General features: G+C 45.5%; 1 protein-coding gene across 6 annotated transcripts in view; it reads left to right on the plus strand.

The window, feature by feature from the left end:
• CCDC138 (coiled-coil domain containing 138) overlaps positions 1-17,447 on the plus strand; it is a 34,518-nt gene that overhangs the window by 7,799 nt on the left and 9,272 nt on the right. For 4 of the 6 annotated variants that reach the window (XM_032493671.1, XM_032493673.1, XM_032493675.1 and 1 more), the window contains exons 7-12: positions 3,041-3,160; positions 5,209-5,286; positions 5,394-5,501; positions 8,063-8,239; positions 11,217-11,333; positions 15,568-15,760. In XM_032493671.1, the coding sequence (XP_032349562.1) occupies positions 3,041-3,160; positions 5,209-5,286; positions 5,394-5,501; positions 8,063-8,239; positions 11,217-11,333; positions 15,568-15,760 (793 nt within the window). The remainder of the gene's footprint in view (positions 1-3,040; positions 3,161-5,208; positions 5,287-5,393; positions 5,502-8,062; positions 8,240-11,216; positions 11,334-15,567; positions 15,761-17,447) is intronic. The other 2 variants (XM_032493672.1, XM_032493674.1) reach the window with 1 other exon arrangement.

The raw sequence follows: 17,447 nt of genomic DNA on the forward strand, positions 1-17,447 counted from the left end.
CGTCCCCCCAACCATGCACATGTTTTCTGGACCATTTGCAGGTAAGTTGCAAAAGTCCAAGCGTAGCATCTGAGTCCTTCCTCAGTCCCAGGAGGAGCGTGACTGCCCGGGAGTTAGGACACTCTCCACAACAGTATCTCACAGGAAAAGAATGCTAATTAAGTGATTAACTTCATAAACACGTACAGTCTACATTCGCTTTCCCAGTTGGCCCCCCAATTGTCTTTTATTGGTCTTTGTTCTATTTTGTTCTCTGATCAATGAACTAGACAAAATCTGTGTAAATCTCCGGTTTCTCTGGATCTAGAGCAGTCAGCATCATTACTCATTTCTGCTTTTTTGCGGCTTTTCTGTGAAGACTCCTGGCCAACAGTCCTGTGGAGTATGGTGTGTCCTGTTTGCCTGATTGTTTCCTAACGATCACATTCAGTGTTTTTATGTCACGTGGTTGGTCTGGCATCGTTCTTTGTTTTACATCAAGCCATGTGTCAGTGTGTGTTTGCCTTACATAGTGTAGAATTCCTTGTTTGTTTTGAGAAGCGCACACAGTCTTGTACTCAGCACGGGAGTCCCTAGTGCCCCTGGTTGTGCCCTCAACCACCGTCAGCCCCGTGGCCCGGCCCTGAGCGTCAGGCCAGCATGGCCGGTGCACATTTGGATTTAGCAGTGGTGTGTCAGCATGTGTCTGCCTGCTGCTCCCTGATTCTGTCCTGTCAGCGTCACCAAACGTCTGGAAGTTATAACCTTGGGTCTGTCCCCAGATCAGGGGCATGTCTGCTGATGCCCCTTCTGGTGTTTCTTCTCTTCCAGTTGCTCCCCCTCCTCCCGGCCTCCGGCAACTCGTGCCGGGTGCTGGCTGCCCTCCGGTTTGGAGGCTTTCCGTCTCCTTGTCCTCGCGGCGGGGCCTTCGGGGCCTGCTCTGCTCGTGGTTTCTCCTTTCGTTCCGTGCTGCTGTTGAGTTCATCTAGAGGATGCTTTGTTTCTGCTATTTTAAAGTTCCACGACGTCCAATTTCCATTTTTCTAACAAAAGTTTGTGTCTGTCCACGTGTGTTTACCTCATGGAATTCAGTTACAAACCCACTCCAGGGCGTCCAGGGCTGGCGTTTCTGCTGAAACCTGGTCCCATTTTTCTGGTTCTCTGTGTCCGGTGGCCTTTGGCTTGTCTTCAGGACCTTCTATGGATGATGCTGTGTAGATTCTGGACCCTGTCATAGTCTCCTGGAGAGCGCTGGTTGTCTTCACTGATTTCTGAAGCCCTGAGCCCAGTTGGTCTGTCGCCATGTGGGCCGGAGCCTCTTGCTCCGTTTCTGGAGCCAGGGCTGTTGCTCCAGGGCATGTGCTGTGGCCCCCACTGGGCGGCCTGAGCCTCAGGTTCTCGGCCTTCTTGTGATGCTCAGGTCTCTGATGTGCCTGCGCGAGGCGGAGGGTGGCTGGCTGAGTGGGTGGGGGCACCTGTTTTTAAACTGCGCCCTGGCCTCTGCCCCTTCCCCAGCTCAGGGCCAAGCCGGGTTTCAGCACGCTCTTCAGCTCGTTGGGCTCCTCATTCCTGGGTTCCCAGCCCTGAAAAGCAGCTTCTCTCCGTCCGATTAGCCGTGACTGGGGCCTGCTGGGGCGAGACTCCAGAGAAAAGGGAAGCGAAGCCCGAGGAACTTCAGCCCCTGGAGGGCTGCTTCTCCAGGTGTTCGCTCCTGTCTCCAATTCCCTGCTTTTGTTTCCCTTTGACATTCCTCAGTTGGTTGCTTTTTGTGTTTTGTGTACGGTTTTCCGGTTTTTTGTTATAATCAGAAAGAGAAGTAGAGTGCAGTGGGCTTATCCCACCACCCTTGAAATGGAACCCATGTTGTATACTTTGTTTGTTTTTTTATTTTTTTAATTTAATTTTTTTTTAAACGGAGGCACGGGAGATTGAACCTAGGACCTTATGTGTGCTGAGCACACACTCTGCCACTGAGCTGTGTCTGCCGCCCCTCCCCCCCCGGTGTCATATGTTTTTCATATCTTCTGGATGTGGGAAAATTTGTGTGGTGAGAATATTAATCTAATTTTTAAATATTTATAGTATGTGTAACCATAGCCTAAGTTATTTAAGGGGTCATTTAATATAGTAATAAGACTGCAGAAAGCTAACTTTTTCCTCATGATTGGATTTTCAAACAGGGCAAAAGAATGAGTGCTTAAATTCTCAGCGACCTCCATCTTCAGTCTTGATTTTTTTTCTCTTTGGAGTCTGTCTGCTGTTCATATTAAGTATAAAATTAACTGCTTTATTTAAATGGTGCCTATATGATTACTTGGAAGAGGGAAATGAATTGTTTCTTGATTTCCTATGGAAACTCACTTGTTTTAATACATTCTGAATAAATTTGAAAGTAAGAAGTGAAAGAAGTTATATAAGTATTCACACTTTAAATCTAACACGTGCTTCTCATTTAAATAAGGGAAATAAATTATTATTATAATAATTTATAAAACTGATTAAGGAGAGTCCAGTATTTTGGGGCTCAAAAAATTTTACTATGTATTTAGGTTTTTTGAGATGTAAAACAATTTTAGCTAATTTATGAGAACAAGAAATTAGTTTTACTTATAGACTATTTCTTCTACTCCTCAGGGATAATTTAAATTTTAATTCTTTTTTATTTAAATTTTAATCCACAAAGCTATGAGTAACTAACTATACACTGGGAAAGGATCAGAAATCCTTCATTGTTTTATCATTCTGTGATGTCAAATAGAAATTTTTTCAGTGAGTTTCTGTGGTGAGTTTTTCTGAACAGAAGCAGAAAATAGCCTTATTGCTTGCTAATTAATTTGTGTAATACGTTTTAATAGGTAATTTAATGAAAGCCTTTAATGCTTTGTTATTAGTTTGGTTGATTATACAGTTTTTATAAGTTGTTTGCAGTATTAGTCATTATGCTTAAATACACTGATTAAAGTCCTTGTGGTTCAAGGAGCCCTAATTTTTAATTATTTTCAGCAGCATTAGCAACATGGAATCTGTACCTAATTTTTAGATCGTATTTTTTCTGTCCTAGCAACACGATGCAGAAGTTGAGCACTTAACTGAAGTTCTTAAGGAAAGGAATAAAGAAAGCAAGAGGCTAAGGTCCTCTTTTGATGCACTGAAGGAATTGAATGATAGCTTAAAAAAGCAGGTAAGACCTATTTTATCTGTATTAGATTGTAAGACATTCTTAGAACTAGATAGATGAACAAATGAATAATGAACATCTTAGAATATATTCTGGCTGGAGAAAATCATGATTATCTTTATTTGTTAGCCTTATAAAATACTTCCAAATATAAAGAAAGTATTTTTAACTAGCTGAGATGTTTGGCAACTTGAAATTTTTAAAAATATAAGAGCAATTACTAGATTAACAAAAGCAGAAGGAAAACCTGCTCACCTGGGCGCCTCCAGGCACTAATTTCTGGCTGGAGTGCTTCCCCTTGTCATGCTGTTACACACACTACTGATCTCGGAGTGTGTTCTGTGCAGGGACTGCTTGGAGGAGCGTGAGCTCATGTCATGAGTACAGGCTGGGTCGCAGGTACAGGGATTTTTTATGTGTGTAAGCAGTGTGGTTTAGGTCAATACTAAAGGTGCACCAAGTTTTTGTGAGTTGTATTTTTACTTATTCTTTTACTTCCCTTTGCTAGTGTTTGACAAAGGTGTGAAGGTGAAGGGTATGTGAAAGAGGGACAGGAGGATGGTCTTGTGTGTGTTTGTGTGTAGAGGAGACAGCAGGAAGTGGGGTACACCTGGTCAGCTGAGCAGTGGAAGCGTCGGGCTGGGAACTCCCTGGATTCCGAAAGGTAGCTAAGCTTAGACTCAGAGACATCGTTGGCTTCCTGGAATTCCTGAGCTGGTCATGTGTTCTCTGTTTCTTTTTCTGATTTTCTGTAGTCGCTGCTTGTTAGAACCTTCCTCCTCAGCGGTGATAACCAGGTACCCGCTTCTCACTTGCTCTAATACTTTGGCATCCCTGGATTCATGGATCGCCTCCTACGGTTAGAGGGTGACCTTGGCTTCCTGTTGTCTGGATGCCTGCTGTTTCCCACCAGTGTCAGCCAGTGTTTTGAGAAGGTGTCTTTGGTTGCAAGCTTAGCACGTTATTGCCCGTACTTCCTCTTAAGTTAGTATGATCCGTGTTTGCAGGCATGTGTGGGGACTGGAGTGGATCTGTGCATCCTTAAGTGCCTGAGCCTGTTGACAACTGGGTGTGTCCCCTAGTGTGTGCAAACTGAAAGAACCTGAGAGAAGCCCCTCAGGCCCCGTGGAAGATGCATCTTTACGGTTACTCTGTTTAGTGTAGCTCAGAGTCAGCAATTTTTTTTTCTACTAAGGACCAGATAGTAAGCATTTTGAGCTCTGTGGGCCATGTGGTCTCTGTCACAGTGACTTAACTCTGCCTTCGGAGCATAAGGCAGCCGTGGGAGTGGGCATGGCTGTGCTCGGCTAAGACATCACTTCCAGAAGCAGGGAGGGGCCACAGTTTGCCAGCGTCCAGCATGAAGAGTGGTCTGTAGTTTGAAATTGCTAAGTAAAGGTAAATTATTTCTGTGACCTACTTACGTAGTAATTTGTGATTGCACTGGGCATACATAAAATTTGCTTTACTATCGATTTATTATGAATGTTAATAATAAAACGTTACCCATCAAGTCTTGCCAAGCTGAGGGGACAGGAGTTCATGTCCAGCCCCGTCGTGGGGAGAGACCAGTGACACCCCAGGCTCTCAGGTGGGCGCAGTAGGCTGCATGCTGGCTGGAGGCCGATTAGCAGTGGGTTGACCCTCCTCAAACCAAAACCTGGCCTTAACTGATTTCAGTTCCTAACCAGACTAAGGTGCCCTGTCCCTGTTTTAAATACCTTGCAGAGAAAAGGATGAGCTCTTTTGGAAGGAAGATATTGTGTGTATAAAATTGAATTTTTTCTGAAAGACGTTTCCTATTAAAATATATACGTGTAAGATGTTTAGAGACTTGTGCATAGAAGAAAAAGATTTACTTCTTTTCATAGAATGAAGTAAACTTTCTTAGAAACTGCCAATGTTTTAGGGACAGTGGTGGTTTTCACTGTGGCCTGTAGTCATGAATGCTGCCTCTGCTGCTTACATTGCTTGGTATGTAGACTAGATGAGCTTGAGTGTGAAATCGGCTTAAGGTTTGTGTTGAAATACCTAATGTTCCTCTACTTTAGTTAAATGAAGTAAGTGAAGAAAACAAGAAGTTGGAGGCCCAGGCTAAAAGAGTTCAAGCTCGTTTGGATAATTTACAGGTAAGTTACCTTCTCTTGTGACAGAAGGGAATTTTAAAATGGCTGCCTTTGGATTTTCTCACTTCTAGTGTAATTTTTCTTTAACTCATGGATATGTGCTGTTGCAGAGGAAGTATGAGTTCATGACAATACAGAGATTGAAAGGAAATTCTCATGCTGCTCAAGAAGTGAAAAGTTTAAAACAAGAAAAAGCTCCAGTGTCAAAACCTTGTAAGGTATGATATGATTGAAAATTTCTCTAGTGGAAAGCCAGGTAGTTTTCTCTTTGTTCTTTTTTTTTCTCTTTGTTCTTTTTGGTGTGAAAGGATTCATTATAATAATTTCTTTACAGAGAAATGTCTCTGTAATATTTCAAATATGCTTTTGTTTGCAAAAACAAAATATTTCACCAGTGTTTTAGGCCCAGGAACATGGACAAATCACAGGAACTTAAGCTTATTACCGGCTTTGCTATTCGTCGTGTTTTGGGACCTATAACCTTCGGCGTTACTTTTCTTTCAAGCCTGCAGGCCACCCTGAGTGCGCTTCACGGATTTCTTTGTGCTGAGACTTTTCTTTTCTTTGAGGTGTAAATCACCTACAGTAACTTAATGCACAGATCTTAAGTGTACAGTTTGATCAGCTTTGACAAATGCCCTCCCTCGCGTAGGCGACACCTGGGACGTTCCCTCATGTTCATTCCCTGCGGGTGGTAGTTATTGGTGTGATTTCATTCACCAGGAGTTAATTTTGCCTGACTTCGAGCTTGAGTCCGGTGGCGTTGTGGTGTGCGTGCTGGTGACGCCAGGAGTGGCAGCACCTGTTCCTTCGTCTGCTCGGTGTCCCAGTGTGACTGTGTCGAGGTTTGTCCGTCCTTCTGCTGATAGACACCCGGGTTGTTTCTGGGTTTTGTCTCTTCGTGAATAATCCGCTAAGGAAATTTGTGTACAAGGCTTTTTGTGGACAGATGTTTCCGTTCCTCTGAAAGTCTGACCGGGCCTGGCATGTCTGGGTCGTGAGGTAGATTACGTTGACATACCTTCTGGGGCAGTGGCCAGTTTTCCAGAGGGTTGTCCTGCCCCTGTGCCTGCTCCTGCGCCTGCTCCTGCTGGCGGTGTGTGCTCTCTGGTTTCACCGGCACTTGGCATCACCTGGTGTCCTTGTCTTGCTCGTTTGACCTTTCCAGCGGGTGGATGCTGCTGTCTCCTGGTGATAAATTCTCTGGGTTTTTTCACAAAGTAAGGTGGGAGGAGAGCCCTGTTCAGAGGTGGCGGCAGGGGGTCTCAGCAGCAGCGCAGGAGGGGAGCTGGGCAGTGACCCCCACCCCGGCGCTGGCGGTCTGGCTCAGCAGGACGAGACTCTGGTCTCAGAGCCGCCAGCCTCTCGGTCCTGCCTACGGAGTGCCAGAGGATGGCCTCCATCAGCAGAAAGCCATCCACACCTGCACCACCGGGCCTGGGCCCCCGGCTCCCCAAGTTCCCAGCTGAGGGTTTCCACCCATGGTTGTGGACCTGGTGGGGCAGGTGGGGAGCAGACCTCCTTCAGTGGCCAGAGGCCCTGGGCCTGCACTTAGCCAGCAGGCTGTCGGAGTTCTGCTGCATGAGCTGGAGGCCTGGGAGCAGGACGGAACCTGTCCAGTGCGTCACATCCCAGGAGCATGGGGGCAACACCGAGGGCAGCAGCAGTGACCGCACGTCTTCCCCAGGGCTCCAGCCAGGCTCTGCCTTCTGGCCTGTGGCCCCACAATTTCCGCTTTCTCCCCCGGGCACCAGACACGCACAGGGTCTTGTGGTTGCAGGAGTCACTTCTCCCCTCCTTTTGACCAGACGTACAGCCTTCCGTGTTTTATTAGAGGGATGCTGGTGAAAATAATTTTTTAATTACAAAAAATTGGGAAAAGTGGAGATTTTTTTTCAGGTACTCAAGATGATCGTGGTTTTCATCAGAAGTTCCTATTTGAAGAAAACTGAGAAGGTTAAAAATAATGGATAATGTGGTAACTGTTTTCATTCATCTGATTCTCCTTTTGTGAATTGCTATCTGCTTACTTTTGCCTTTTTATTCATTTGCATTTATGTTTCTCTAAAACTAAAATGAGCATAATTCCCTTCTTAAGGTACGTGTGTGATAAATGTTGAATTTAACTGACTAACAGTGATTGGAAGGAGTGCTAAAATCAGTCTAGTTGAATTAAGTTTTTGTGGCCTTTTGTTCTTATTTTCCTCCTATTTTGGTAGACACTTGAACAGGATTTCCAGAAAAAATTTTCATACCCTGTTTAAAGAATGTTACTAATGTAAAGAAAGCCAGCTTTCTTGGGAAGAAGATAAGAAGTTCCATGGTGGAAACTGTTCAGCTTTTGAAACCTTTACTAAAGTCTGTTAGTAATGGTGGTTTCATGTTCTTGGGGGGGGGGGGGCTGCCATTTTTGTTTAAGTTCTTTCTTTTAAGACTCATGCTCTTAAGGCCAGTTTTACTTCCCTGTGTTATCAAACGTGTGTAAAGAATTTTAATAAGAATTCTCAGTTTTAGTAATAAGGTACAGGTTTTTCAGTTCCCTTATTGTGATGGGTTTTCTCGCCTTCGGTCAACCAGCATTTCACGTGCTTCTAATGTTAACTGGAGATACTTGATTTCGAATTTCTTTCATTTGGAGAAGCTTTGTCATTCAGTACATATTTTAGTAAAGTGTCTTAGGTAAATTATTCTGTAATCACTTGCCGAATTTAAAACTTGCCTTTGAAGTTCTAGGAGGCTATGAATTTAAATTAATGTTTGATTTAATTTTCACATGTAGGTACCACTTAATGGACAGGTTTATGAACTCTTAACTGTCTTCATGGACTGGATTTCGGATCATCACCTCAGCAAATTGAAGCAGGAAGAATCTGAGGTGGACGGTGAAAAGCCAGTGCTTGGACCTGCCTCTCAGAGAGATGACATTCAGGAGAAGTGTGTGAAGGTTTGTTTTCAGGTGCATGATTCAGTGCATGTGAGACCTGAGAAGGGAGCTTGTGGCATAATGTACAAGAGAAAAGTGTTGAAAGTATTTCTGATAGAAAATTGATCGTTCCAATAGTCAGTTGTAAAAAGATTCATTCTTGCTTAATTCAAATGAATTCATACTTAGGGTTTTTTTTTTAACACAATGGGAATTTCTTTTTAAATTTCTTTTTAAAAACAGACCAGAAATTGAAAACCTGTATTTCTTGTCAATCTCTAATGACAACTCATACTGACTGAAATCATGATTGTCAGTATCCAAATTAATGTCTGTAATTTAAGAAAATAGTTACAACTCTTTGGTAATGAGAAGCCCCTGAATCCCTGACACCCTTGCTGCCGTTGTTATTTTGAACAAACTGTTGCCTGTGAGAGTGACCAAGAATAATGAAAGATTTTATTTTACTTTCATTTGTTTCTTCCTTAATGCTCTTTCTCTATGTAGATCCCAGTTTCTGACCTATATCCTTTTACTTTACTCTGAAGAACTTCTTTTCACCTTCTTGAATGGCAGGTTTAATGGTGAGAAATTACCTGAATTATTTGGTGGAAAAGTGTGGGTGGCGGCTCCCATCCTGGGCACGCGCGCAGACTCGCACGTGGTTGTTCACACGGCGTGGGGCTCAGCGGCCCCCGAGTGGGAACCAGCCGGCTGCCTGCCAGCTGACAGCGCTGAATAAGCTGGTAAAGGCCAAAGACGTGTGGGCTGCAGCGTGAATGAACTTTGAAAACATCAGCGAGTGAAAGAAGCGCGTCACCCAAGACTGCGTGTTGTGTGATTGCATTCTGTCCGTCAGCCAAGAGCCGGCTCGCGTTGCGAGGACTGGAGTGTCGGGGTGGCTGCTGACGGGTGGAAACGTTCTCAAACCAGTTCTGACGATGGTTTCACGACTCTCTGAATATACTAAAAGTCACTGAATTGTACACCTTACATGTGTGAATTGTATCTCACTAAAGCCATTAGCGAAAAACTCACCAGCATAAAAACCTGAAGAGAACCCCAGGCGCTCTTGGTCTCGGTGTCTCCGAAGTCTCTCTGGACGCGGGCACTTGGCGTCCCCCCGCCCCCCACCGCCCTCAGGGTCCTGCCGATGCTTGCTGGAGAGTCCGGGCAGCCGACTCTCCCGCTTCCCATTTCTCTGCTCGCCTCCTTGTGTTATGTGACTTGTCGGGTGGCAGAAACACCTCATAGATGATTCTGAGCACTTTTCCTGTATGTATATGTGTGTGGTCCCAATGGAAAGATTTCCCCCTGAAACAGAACACTTTCATGTTTTTTTTTTTCAATTTAAAATTCATTTGCTGTATTTATTTTTTTTATTGAAATATAGTCAGTTTACAATGTTGTGTTCCATTCTTGACCAAGTTTAAATATTATTATTTAAGGGGAGGGATTAAAAGTATACATTTTTCCTGTAATTATGATCTACACAGATTAGGTGGTTATCAACTTCTGTACACCCACAAGAGTACTCAACTTAAGGTGCCTGTAATTTTTCAGTTTTGCTTGAAGTTTCATTCTAGACAATAACTAAGGCTAGGAGGAGACCAGTGCAGAGCTCTAGGGGGAGAAGAGGGCCTAGTTTATGCCCTAAGCAGAGGCCATTAATGGAGGTGAGGCTGAAGAGGTACAGGAGTGGACGCTGAGGAAGAACCAGAAAGCTCTTAGGTGGTTCAGGGCGAGGAGGGTGGTGGCTGTGGACCTAGAAGTGGGCCAGTGAAAAGCATTTGGCCAGTGAAGCTGATGAGACTTGTCATGGAGCCAGTGTGAAAGCTGAGGTGTCAGGGTTGGCACCCTTGTTCTTCCTCTGCACCAGGATGAGTGTTGGTAGCTCTGACTCAGAAAGGAAGCATCACACAGTCTGATGAGTTTATTTTGGGCAAGTTGCACTGGGGACACCAGAGTGCACGTGTCCTGTGGGCATTGATACGGGGGCCTTGATGTGTAAACATGGGGGTCTGGAGTCTGTGCTGGCCGTGCCAAATGTGAGGGGCTCCGATACTTAGCGATCAGGTGACAAGGGTGAGCAGCAAGAGAGAGCTGGTGGCCAAGATGTGGGGGAGTCCCAGGAGAAACCGGTGTTACAGGCCAGGGGGCGCGTTTCCCAGGGAGAGAGTGGATGGCGGGGCCCTGGTGACACTGGGAGAGGCCAGATGAGTCCTGCCGGACTTGGACATCACATCTGTGGTCCATTAGATACGTTTTGTGTCCTAGCTTTTATTATTCCTACTTAATTTTTATCATTAATGTTTTTCTGTTTGTAATCTGTAGTCCACTGAGTAGCTCTCCACTTGACACAGCCGCTTCCCTGTGGCTAGGCTGTTCGTTACTTCTGTGTTTTATAAACAACGTAGCTGAGTATCTTTGTACCTGTGCTTTCAGAGGGGTATGTTCTAGGTGATTTTCTTAGGATAACTAACCTAAGAAGTGGGATTATTAAGATATTATGAAAGACAGACATATAAAGAGGAAAGTAAGTATCACTTCAGTTACTAAAATGTCACTGTCAATATTTTTTAAAAACATCTTTTCATATCTCTTTTAATATAAATTCAGGTATATATTATGTACATGGGGTCTTACTACACCTTTGTAACCTGCTTTTATCAGCTCGGAATATGCCGTTGCAGTAAATAGAGTTGCTGTTACCATTTTTAATGATTGTATATGACCCATACATTTATGCAACCATTTAAGATTTAAAGAGTGTGTTTCTATAGGTTAGCCTTAAAATCCTAGATGTGCAATTGCTGGGTCAAAGAAAATACGTATTTAATATTTCAGATACATAGTTTCATGTTGTATCACATGTGGTTTTAAAGTGAAGATTATTTTTTAGAGAACTTCTTTTTTCTTTTAGAAGAAGATAATTTTGGGGAAGTTGTGGTAATTGATTTCAGACCCTGAACAACAGCATGGGTTTACATCTCCATCATTCCGCCCTCAGCTCCTGCCTGTGATGGCCGAGCAGCTGCAGTGGATGCCCCTTGTGAACACCAAACTCCACGAGCCATTTGTGAAGTTTCTGTACTGGTCTCTGCGGCAGCTGGATACTGGAACCCAGGTGATGGTCTGTCCGCACGTGGACCCTGCTTGGGATTCCTTCTCTTGGTCTTGCTCGCCCAGCGGGTGTCCCACATGCTGGGTTTGTGTGTTGGGACTTCACCTTGCCTCCTCTGCCTTACTCTCTTCCTTTCTCCTCGTTATGTCTGTCTGCTCAGGGCTATAAGTGGGATTCAGTGTGTGACTTTGTTTTTTGTTTCAGAATTGTGTAAAGAAGGAATTTCACTGAGTTAGGTTATTATCGAAACCAACTTTCCTCCCTAATTTAATTTATAATTTTTCATATTCTTTTGAAAGTAATGGAAATTGATTTCTTGTGTTTATGCCAGTAAACACACACTAGCTAAATGGGACAGTGATTACGAGGGTAACATAATCAAGAAGGGGAAATTATTCCAGCATCTTAAAAAACGAAGAGTGTGTGCCACCTACTCATGTAAAGGTCATTTAATTCAAGTGATGGGGTGCATATATGACCATCTGTTTTGTGAGTTGTAATTTAATTCCCCAGTTACTGTTGTAAATGCTGTTCTAGCTTCCATTTGATTACCGCGGCAAGAAACAGATTTGTGTTCGGTAGTGCACACTTGGTCCTATGGGATCCAGCACGCAGTGTGATGGGCTGAGGACACGTCTCTTTCCTGGGGACGTCCTAAGTGCGTTGCCTGCATGGTGCGTGTGAGTATGTGAGCGTGTGTGTTTGCACGTGTGTGTGCACACACGATACCATTTTACTGTATTGGTCTTTTTGTTGTTTTATTTAATTTTTTTTTTACAGTCCAGGTTTTTTTTTTTTAACATTTTTTTATTGAGTTATAGTCATACAATGTTGTGTCAAATTCCAGTGTAGAGCACAGTTTTTCAGTTATACAGGAACATACATATATTCATTGTCACATTTTTTTTCACCATGAGCTCCCACAAGATCTTGTATACATTTCCCTGTGCTATACAGTATAATCTTCTTTATCTTTTCTGCATATGCCTGTCAGTATCTATGAATTTTGAACTCCCAGTCTGTCCCTTCCCATCCGCCGTCCCCTTGGCAACCACAAGTTTGTATTCTATGTCTATGAGTCTGTTTCTGTTTTGTATTTGTTCTCTTTTTTTAGATTCCACATGTAAGCGATATCATATGCTATTTTTCTTTCTCTTTCTGGCTTACTTCACTTAGAATGACATTCTCCAGGAGCATCCATGTTGCTGCAAATGGCGTTATGTTGTCAGTTTTTATGACTGAATAGTATTCCATCGCGTAAATCTACCACTTCTTCATCCAGTCATCTGTTGATGGACATTTAGGCTGTTTCCATGTCTTGGCTATTGTAGATAGTGCTGCTGTGAACATTGAGGTGCAGGTGTCTTTTTGAAATAGGGTTCCTTCTGGTACTGTATTGGTCTTAACTGTCTCACCAAACAAAGTTGTATACATTGCCAGGGCTGTTCACGCCCCTGTCTTCTCACAGCGTGTTTGCTTTGCTGTTTGTGTCATGCTTTCTGAGAAAGGTTGGCTGGAGGCTCACTTTCAGCCATAGAAGGCTAGACTCATAAAACTGAATGAAACTGTTTTATCTTCCTTCCAAAATAGTCTTCTCGTTTTCCCTCAGGTAATTTATAGTCTATTTTTGTTGACTTCCAATCTGTGCTCAGTGCCCCACTCTGTGCCGTTGGTGAAAAGTAGTGTTCCTGCCACTCTCCCATTCACTTAGTCAACACCTGCTGACGGATTTTAATATTCTAGTTTTAACAATTGTCTACTTGCGTGTACTTTTTAAAACATTAGGCTTTTTACTTTGAGATAATTGTAGGTTTGCTTGTAGTTGTGAGGAGTAATATGGAGATCGCCGGTACCCCCGCCCCCGAGGTAGCACCTTGCAGGACTCGCATGGTTTCACAGCCGCAATACCGGTATGACTGTGGTCCAGGTGACAGAGCGGTTCCACCACCATAAAGACTGCTCACACTGCTTTGTTTTAATGTATAGACTATATTTTTTCAGAGCAGATTTAGGTTCACAGCAAAATTGAGCATTGAGATTTCCCATATACCCCGCCTCCACACACACACAGCCTCCCCCACGACCGGCCCCACCTGAGGGGACATCTGTCACAGTCAATGGACACACACTGACAGCCACTGCCTGCAGCCTTGCCTCCCTCAACCCTGGCTCCTGGAAGCCTCTCACCACCCCCTGTCCGCATGGTCCACACGGAACGTCGTGGTTGGGGTCGTGCAGCAGGCACCCTCAGATGGGCTTTCTCCTGGCCACGTGTATTTAAGGCTCCTCCACGTCTTTTCACGGCTTGACAGCTCGTTTGCTTTTAGCTCTGAATGCTATTCCACTGTCTGGATGGACCCCGGTTGGTTTATCCATCACCTCCTGAAGGCCGCACCGTCCTTTCATCCCTTAATCGCCCCCCACCCCATAATTGTGACTCAGGCGAAGGGATGGGTCTGCCGTGTCGCCGCACCAGTGCCCTCCTGGAGGCACCCCTCCTACCGTCTGCTGGACACAAGCTGCTTCCCTGTCCCTCGTCTTCGAGTCCTGATGTTCCCCCATCCCTGAGGGACGTCCTCTCTGGATCCCGGATTTGGGAGCACATCTCCCTTGCCCACTCCTGTTAGTCAGTTTCCATGCTTTATAGTAAGAAATCTGCTGTCATTTGAATTGCTTTCCTGTATGTGTCCATTTCGCTATCATTGTGTTCAGGTTTTCCCTTTTTCTTCAGTTTTCGTAAGTTTGTGGTGCGTCTTGCTGGGCTCTGGATTTACCCTGTTTGGGGCTCTGTCAGCCTCCTCAACCTCTGGACAGTTTTTGCCAAATGTCAGGTTCTCAGCCTCTGTCTCTTCAGGTATTTCTTCAGCCCGTCTGGCTTTTCTTCTCCTGTGTAAGTCCTGTTCTCCGGTTGTTGAGAACGTGGTAGACAGGGTCAGTGTTGTCCGTGACATGCCCTCATCGCAGCTGGGCGGGCCCCCTGTCCTGTGCCAGTGCTGGGGTTCCCATCCTGGCGGAGGTGGGCCCCCGGGGAGGGCAAGGTGTCGGCAGAGAATTCAGAACAGTCAGATGCCACATTTGTTTCACGTGAAGGGAGACGTAACAACACACGTTCTAGGAAGAAAGTGTGCTTCCCGTTATAAAGGGTGGTATCAGGTGTCACGTAATGTTTGAACATCAGAGAGTCCACTTAGCTCTGTCTTTCTAGTGGGCTCGCTCTGCGTGCGGTTTGAAGTGTTCCCTTCTACCGCCTCTTTTGTAAAACACAGACGCATCACCTTCTCCTGGTGACAGTAGAAGCTCAGTGGCGATGCGGGTAACCCAGCTGGCACCGCGCGCGCCCCTCTCCACCGGGTCGTTTGGCCTCTGGCGTCCGGGAAGCCTCAGTTTGTCTCTGACTTATGTGCAGAAATTCTGCAGCGGACACTTGTCACCCACCTTGCAAGCTCAGTGCTGATTTGGGTACAAGTTGGAAGAAACCCTCACAAATGGGGGAAGCCATTGTAAAACTTGGTGACGAGGGTTTGGGGGATTGGTCTGTAATAAAAGGGATTTTAAATTATTTCTGAGCCTGGCTGAAGTGCTCGCATCTGCAGCAGTTTGGATGGTTTTCCTGTGTTGTTCTTAGCGTGTTTGTGCAACTCCAAAAAGCCTGTGCTGTTTTAGAGGCAGTCATGGCCATCATTTCTGTTTTTCCCATTTTCTTGTTTTAGTTTGTTTGCCATGAGAATTATCCATGATTCTAAGCCAGTGTTTTATCTTTCTGAAGGTGTTAAAATTTATCAAAATCACCGTGACATTTACAGTCTTCCTGAGCTTTGAAAGCAGTGAGGCCCTGGCGGGCACCTTGTAAACCAGCCCTTCAGGTGCGCCTGCTGGGCCCTTTCCCAGTGGTGGGAACGGAAGTGGCAGGACAGCGCAGAGCCCACGAGCCTCCCTCTGTCCTCTTGACTGCTCTGCGTCAGGAATCTGGTCTCAGGTCTTCTCCTAATTTTATTATTAGGAAATGACTGTTTCTAATGTCTTAATTCTGCTTATTTCTTTTAGAGAAATATGTAGTTGCAAATAGTTTTTAATTGATTTTAAAATTATTGCCTTTTGATCTTGCATATTTTCCCCTCCATTTAATTTTTTTAGTTAGCAGAAGATTGGCTATTTTTAGTTAATATATTTGTACTATTCAAAATACATATTTTCTGAACATGAATAAGTGTACTAAGATAGTACCTGTTTTTAACAGCACTCGACTCTGACGTCAACACTGAGGAGACTGGGTGAAGACATATTCAAAGGCGTAGCAGCTAAGGGAGTGCAGGAGAACTCTGTGGTGCATTCGGTGGAGAGCAAACCAAGGACAGCCGCTTTCTTTAAGAGTTCCAGTCTGCCTCTGAGATTTTTATCCACTTTAATTGTTCTCAAGACAGTCACTCAAGGTAAGCGTTCAGATGTGCGCATGGAATAGCGTCCTGTGAGCAGCTCCACGGTGAAGCCGCGTACACGCAGTCACACACAGTCCACGGTGCCTCACGTTTTCACAGTCAGATTTCAGGTTGTGCTGTGATGGTGGCACATTGTAAAAAACTCGTCTAATTGCAGAATTTGAGAAAATGGTTGGTTGGGTTGCTGCCCCTCCCAGAAGCTTTGCTGACTCACGTTCCCATAAAAACCTTCGCCGTCGCCGCACCGCGTGGGACGCGGCACTGAAGCGGCCTGTTTTCCCTTTTGCTTGAGCAGGTGCTGGCAAACTGGAGCCCCTGGGCCGCATGTGCCCACCCCCATCTCATAAGCACAGCTCTGCTTGGGCACAGTCTCCGCAACCTTTGTTTGCTGTTGTCCACAGCTGCTTTTGCTTTGCGACAGCAGAGTGGAGTGGCTGGTGGCAGAGACCACGAGCCCCTCCAGGGCCTGTGGTGTTGTGATGTGCCCTTCACGGAGGAAGCCTGCCAGGCCCACAGCTAGTTTGTAAGGTTGCCGCTGCCCCCCAGCACCCAGCCCAGCACTCAAGGTATAATAGTGAGCCAGGGGATGACTGAGTTGAAAATGTTCCGTCAGAGGTGGCCATTCTTAGTGCAGTTTTGATGTACAGTAAGTAGTTATTTTTTCAGGTTATTAAATATGAGAATTTTTGTTGCAGGTAAGCGATGTCAGCGTAGCCAGACAGTAAACAGACCATCTTTCTGTGTTCCCTGTTTGTTAAATTTTATAACTCAGTCTGGTGGCTTTTTAAGTGCACAGCGGCAGTTAATTTGATTACTGTCTCTGAGGCACATTCTCTTTACTTACCCCTGACTATAAGGAATTTAAGAGAAGGACAAAATTGTAACTCTGAGTTACTTTCTCCCTCATGGCTGTGGTTCCCAGAGTTACAGCAGACAGAGCGGTGACTGGTTGAGAGGGCGTTTGTGAGGAGAGGTGTTGCCCAGATTGCAGCTCATCTGCACCATGGCACCATTTGATGAAACGCAACACTCACTGCTAATAAAACAGGAAGTGGAGATACTAAAAAGGGAGAGTGCAGTGCCCCCGTCCCCACTTCTGTGCGATGCAGTGTTGGACCTGCTGCCCGCAGGGAGCCGTGGACGGAGGGTGGGTGACTCTGGGAAGGAAGAGGGGCAGCTGTTGCTTCGCGGACGCTCTGTAAATTGGAGAGATTTGCTGACTGTGACGCGCTGCGGTCTGAGTGCTGGTGTCCCCTGGGAATCACACAGTGAGGTCCTCAGCGCAGGGAGGTGGTGTCAGGAGGTGGGCCTTGGGGGCGGTTGGTTGGGGTGGTGGGATTGGTCTGCCCCCCGATGCAGGAGGCCGCAGCTCCCTGGCCCCTAGTGAGGACACGACCGAGGCACCGTCTGAGAGGCGGGAAGAGGACTCGCCGGACACCAGGGCCACTGGCGCCGGGGCCTCGGACCGGAGTCTCTGGAACTGTGGGCGATGCTTTCTCTGGTCTGTGGGGTTTTGTTACAGCAGCTCAGGGACCACCACGTGACTGTTTCGGAAAGTGAGCTCCAGAGGAGATTCACAGAAGTCTGTTGATTTTGACTGTTGTCACCACTGTATGACCCCAGTGCAGCTGCCATGACCAGAGCGTAGCTCCTGCGACCTGAGCGTAACTGTCGGGACTGT

Source organism: Camelus ferus, chromosome 12 (genome assembly GCF_009834535.1).
Source record: "Camelus ferus isolate YT-003-E chromosome 12, BCGSAC_Cfer_1.0, whole genome shotgun sequence".
NCBI classification, from domain to species: Eukaryota; Metazoa; Chordata; class Mammalia; order Artiodactyla; family Camelidae; genus Camelus; species Camelus ferus.